At 35.3% G+C, this 5,249-nt stretch overlaps 1 protein-coding gene and 1 pseudogene across 1 annotated transcript; one reads left to right on the forward strand and one right to left on the reverse strand.

Annotated features, from left to right (window-relative positions):
- The first annotated feature begins 460 nt into the window (after positions 1 to 460).
- Positions 461 to 1,076, forward strand: LOC150037095 (uncharacterized; annotated as a pseudogene).
- Positions 1,077 to 2,346: 1,270 nt separating this feature from the next.
- Positions 2,347 to 5,007, reverse strand: LOC120072669 (Ribosomal protein L12 family protein). The gene is made up of 2 exons (XM_039025105.2): positions 4,184 to 5,007; positions 2,347 to 2,772 (listed from the first exon to the last, which is right to left on the reverse strand). Exon 1 carries the CDS (start codon positions 4,791 to 4,793, stop codon positions 4,185 to 4,187), a length of 609 nt encoding a protein of 202 aa, XP_038881033.1. The 5' UTR covers positions 4,794 to 5,007; the 3' UTR covers positions 2,347 to 2,772; position 4,184.
- Between the last annotated feature and the right edge of the window lie 242 nt (positions 5,008 to 5,249).

The raw sequence follows: 5,249 nt of genomic DNA on the forward strand, positions 1-5,249 counted from the left end.
GTATAGATACATGTTTGATCTGCTTCAACCTGAACAGTTACATTACACAAAACCTAATTGATTATTTTATTCACATTTTTATTGTATTTGTCTTTAATATTCTCTAATATAATATTTTGTGTTTCAGGTCATTTGAGAGCCGTACAAAATTATTGTGTACACTTTGCCTAATTTTTGTACGAATGGTCAAAACATATGACGGACGATGAGTCCTCTCATATGTTTTCACATTGGTGAGTGGCATCTTCCTGACAGGGTGATGAGACAATTCGGTTTTCAACAGGATGTCCCATCGCCTTGTAATACTGAACCCGTACTGCATGATATTGACCTAAGGACTGGAGATTGGTCCGAAAAAGTTGCACATTTGGTAGTGCGATGGCACTATCGTGCAAGGTTTATTGCAGTGGGGGTTTCTCTTGAACAGTTTGACACAGATGTCACTCCATAATATATTCATTGGTATAATAATATCACAAGGCGCTACGTCACTCGTTCGGGAGCAGCTGTGGATCATCTGGTAAATGAATGAATATTATCTATTTTTTTAATTTAAATTTATTTTAAATATTGTCTAATTATTTTATAATTCACAAAGATCGAACAACAGTAGATTCCGTGAGGTTGCAAATGATCCGCACTAGGTTCTTGCTATATGTAGTGACAAACAAAGCTATATGGAGGAAATTCATTATATGTACGATATACCTATTGTTCCTCCACCAGCTCATTTACGTAGAGGACCTGTTAGAGAAGAGCATGAGTTTGATGAGGTTGCACATAATATGGAAGAGTTTCCCCCTATGACGCAGACGCAGAGTCGAACTAATTATGTTAGTCTGATGATGACGATGCCAACATTTGGTTCAGGACATTATGACTCAGAGGCTGGTCATTCGTCTTCATACGTGCATAGACATGGTTGGGGTCGTGGAGAGCATAATGAATATTTATATTATGAAGCGCCTGCAGAGGTACTAGAGCAACATCAAGAAGAACTCGAGCAACCTCAAGTTTAAAGTCGACGACGACAACCAGCTCGAAATCGACGACGTCCGCCTTGTGGGACACATTGATTTTTGTATTTATTTTTATATAAATGAGATATTTAATTTACATTTTTTATTTTTATTTTTATGAGTTATTATTATTTTTAATTTATTCTTTTTAGAGTTTAAATAAAAAAATTTTAGAAATTATTTTTATAAAATGGAAAATTAAAAAAAAAAAAGGATTAGAAAGAAGAAGTGGAATGTGTAATAATTAAAAAGGAAAAAAAAAAGAGGAAAATTTGTACGGTATTCTCGCTTTCTATCAAAATCTCGCTATCTCGCTCTTGTTCTTGCTCTCGCTCTCTCAAACTCTCGCTCTCTCGCTCTCTCTCATAATCTCGCTCTCTAATTTGATTGGGAAGTTCAGTGGCAAAAAGAAGGAGGTTCATTAGCTCGTTATTTAGTCAAACTTGAGATGACAGAATCCGTAAAAATTATTTAACAAGTTTTGAAAGGAATTCCAGGGGACCTTATGAAAATTTAGAAATACGATCTTTTGATAGAGCAAGGTCTCCGGAATGATAATAGGTCGAGGGTTCAAAGTTCGACGTACAAGTGAAAGGAAGGTCTCCGGAATGATAATAGGTCGAGGGTTCAAAGTTCGACATACAAGTGAAAGGAAGGTCGATGGTTCAAAATTCGACCTATGTAGGTCGAATTTTCAACCCTTGACTTATTTAAAAAAAAAAACAATATTTTTACAAATAGTTTGAAAACAACAATATTTTCCTAAATAGTTTCTAAAAGGGCAATATCCTTTTAATTTTCCCAAATGGTTCTCCATGTCTTATTCTTAATTAGTAATTAATTCTTAAATCAAAAAATTTCCAGTTCTTTAATACTTTATTTATTCTGTAAAAATTCTCAAGATTAAATTAACTTGGGAAAAAAGTATTTTTTCAAAAAAAAAATCATGTTTATTTAAACACTTTTAATAAGAACTTATTAAAATACACTTGAAATTCTATTTTGAGTGACTACCAAACACTCCAATTTCTTTCCAAATGATTTATTTTTTAACAAACACACCCGGTTTGCATTAAAAAAAAACAACAATAATAATTTGCTGGTTTCATAATTATAGTACTAAAGGTTTTATATTTTTTTTTTAAAAAAAGGGAAAAGGCTCACATGAGAAAATTTCTCCAACCATATTACTATTCACATTCTATTTCACAACCATTTCAGTTACTATTTAATTGTCAGTCCGTAGCTGGATAAAAGAATAGCTACATATTACCATTTAGAAGGGCCATGCTTGGATCTAAAATAAGTTAAAATGAATCTCCTCAACTTTTCAAATGGTCGATCGAACTAGAATTTTAGCCATGATGGTACATGGGATTCAATCACCACTGTTTGAGTTTACAAAGTTTGCAGTAATAGGGGAAAATGAAGCTGGTGATTTGTTCTTCCGCTGTTTTTTAATACAAAAGACTCATTGTCGAGAACTCTCTTCTTCAATGGGTGGTGTTTTAAGTTATTTAACCTATGAATACAAAAAGGCAAGTACCAAGAAATATCTATCCACCAATACAATTCCAGGTCGAGGCAAAAATATGGAAAGTTCTGATAAAGAATGCTCCATAAATTTTGAAGGAAACCAAACAATTCCATGCCCTCATCCATCCCAAATGAATTTCAAGACACAACAATATATCTTCAACTGCTGCTCTGACTTGAAAATGGCCATAAAAAGCTTGGTATTTTCTGCAGCATCCTGTTGGTAGAAGAAACATACGGAATTACAAAAAGTAATGACGGGTACTAATATAATGATTTTACACAATCTCATATAATTGTATTGTGCATGTTTGCAGTGGTATTGATAACTATAAAAATGGTCTCTAGCTAATGTCACTTCTTTAAAATCAACTGACTTGCACACGTTATAGTAGATACAAAGCATGCAGAATAACAGACAGAATAGATCACTGCAGCTTAAAAGTGTGTTATGCCACATGCTTCAGTGCTATTGATTAATATGACTAATAAGTACTCTGTGGTCTCGAAGTCCTATTTATAAGTCAACTTTCCGCCAACACACTTTCCTGGCCTAGAATCCCTCGTGACATTTATGAAACTATGAAGGGAAAACATTGTGTCATGTTGCAACGATGTTAAATACCGTTTTTATTAACTTTACTACCAATTTGGAAAATACGTTATAGGAATAAAAATAACACTTTCTTAAATTTTTTTTTTTTTAAAAAAAGGGAATAAGAATAACTCTATGATCTCCCAGTCAATTATGATAGTCCAAATATGAGGTAACTAGAAGATGGATACATGATAATTTGTATGATCTTAATTATTCCAATTGCCATTTGTTCTGTTTCAGAAAATTTGAAAAACCTATTGCAACATATATGCTTGAGTCATAAAGCTTCATAAGAAGATGAAATTGACAACCAAACCAACAGCAAATCAAGATTTCAACAAAGAATAGCATTTTAAGGTCTGTCATCTGCTATTTATTATCAACTCTAAGTTTATGTTTCATTTTGCTTCTAAAAGTGCGCAATATCAAGTCATTGTCTAGCTCAAGTCTATGTTACACTTGCATAACTGGATAAATCTTATCTCCCTTCCAAACTGCACACACTTTCTAACCTCAAAGACCTAGAATTTCTCCAACATAGGGAGACTTACAAGTACATCAGCTACGTCGGTAAAACTATAAAACCATTTTTCCAAATTATATCATACTTGTCATTTCCTACCTAAAATTTAGGCGAATCTGCATGCTTCCGTTCTTTTCCAGAGAGAAAAACAGGCCTCAGCTACACACTTCTGCGTCTCAAAATCCAATTCAATCAAGGACCCCTCCCTCGAGTTAGAAGAGCCAGAGGCATAGGATATTACATTCTATAGAACTCATTATCCTTGAAACACTCAAGAGTTTAGATTCTCAGGAGTAGGGATTAAACTCTTCTGCTAAGCGACACAGATAGGAATCAACTTAGATTAAAGATCATCGAGATTTGTATCCACGAGTCCATATGCTAACTATAACCCCAAAACATACTCAATTGCTAGGAGAATGCGCAAGAACTAAGATAGTCTATATATATGACATAGAAACATGTAACTCATTCTAAAATACACTAAAAAGAGTAGTATTATAGTACCTCACTCCATTGAAACTTTGGCGCCAACCTCCTTCATCTTGGCAATAATGGTATCAGCTTCCTCCTTAGTCACTCCCTTCTTCAGAAGCGTAGGTGCTTTCTCCACCAAATCCTTAGCCTCCTTCAACCCCAAATTCGTAAACGTTCGCACTTCCTTAATGATCTTGATCTTGGAGGCAGCATCAAAAGCTTCAAGCTTCACATCGAACGCCGTCTTCTCCGCCTTTTTCTCTTCACCGCCTTTCGCTCCAGGACCACCCTTACCGGCACCTTGCAAGCCGCCGAACCCCATCCCAGGCATCATCACTGCCATTACCGGCATCTCCTTCACATCCAATTTTTGCCGTAGAACCTCCGTGAGGTCCGCAACCTCGAGTAGCGTGAGACCAGAGATCTCATCCACAATGGCCGAAACTTTCTCAGAAGGAGCTGGTCTTGATTCGGGTGAAGCAGTGGTGAAATTCCGATGGTTCAGCGATGATGACGACGCATAACTCTCCAATCCAAGAAGATCGAAGTTAAGAGTGGACGGAGAATCGGAGCAAGGGTTTTGAGCGAAAGTTCTGCGAATCCTGGAGAAATGAGTGGAAAAAGTTCGCAGATATCTCATCTTTGAAATGTATGGAAAACGGTGAACGTTCAGTCAGCAAGTAGATTAAGAGAATGAGAGCTGTGTGCGTTCATGGTTGAGGAGTTTAGCCGTCGTTCAGATTCCGGGAAGAGGCATAAACCCTACCGTTCAGAGTGAAATTCTCAGGGGGCTTTTTAGTTGGGCTTCAAAATCAAGGTCCATAGATATTGGAAGGAACGGTCCATCTTATTTCGCAAAAGTAAATTAGATTTCTTTTCGAGGAAAAATACATTTTGGTCCTACGTTTAAATCTACTTTCTATTTTATTCCTAAATTTGAAAATATTACATTTTTAGGTCTCTTTTGATAACGGTTTTATTTTTTGTTTTTTTTTTTAAAAAAATTAAGCATATAGATACTTCTTCTACCTCCAAATTTCTTCTTTGTTATCTACATTTTACCAATAGTTTAAAAAATCAAGTCAAATTTTGAGAA

This window comes from Benincasa hispida, chromosome 3 (genome assembly GCF_027475165.1).
Source record: "Benincasa hispida cultivar pf3 chromosome 3, pf3_genome.v1.1, whole genome shotgun sequence".
Classification (NCBI taxonomy): domain Eukaryota; kingdom Viridiplantae; phylum Streptophyta; class Magnoliopsida; order Cucurbitales; family Cucurbitaceae; genus Benincasa; species Benincasa hispida.

Bases quoted from the DNA above. Each gene is read 5' to 3' on its own strand.
- LOC120072669 (XM_039025105.2), bottom strand. From the start codon at position 4,793: ATGAGATATCTGCGAACTTTTTCCACTCATTTCTCCAGGATTCGCAGA.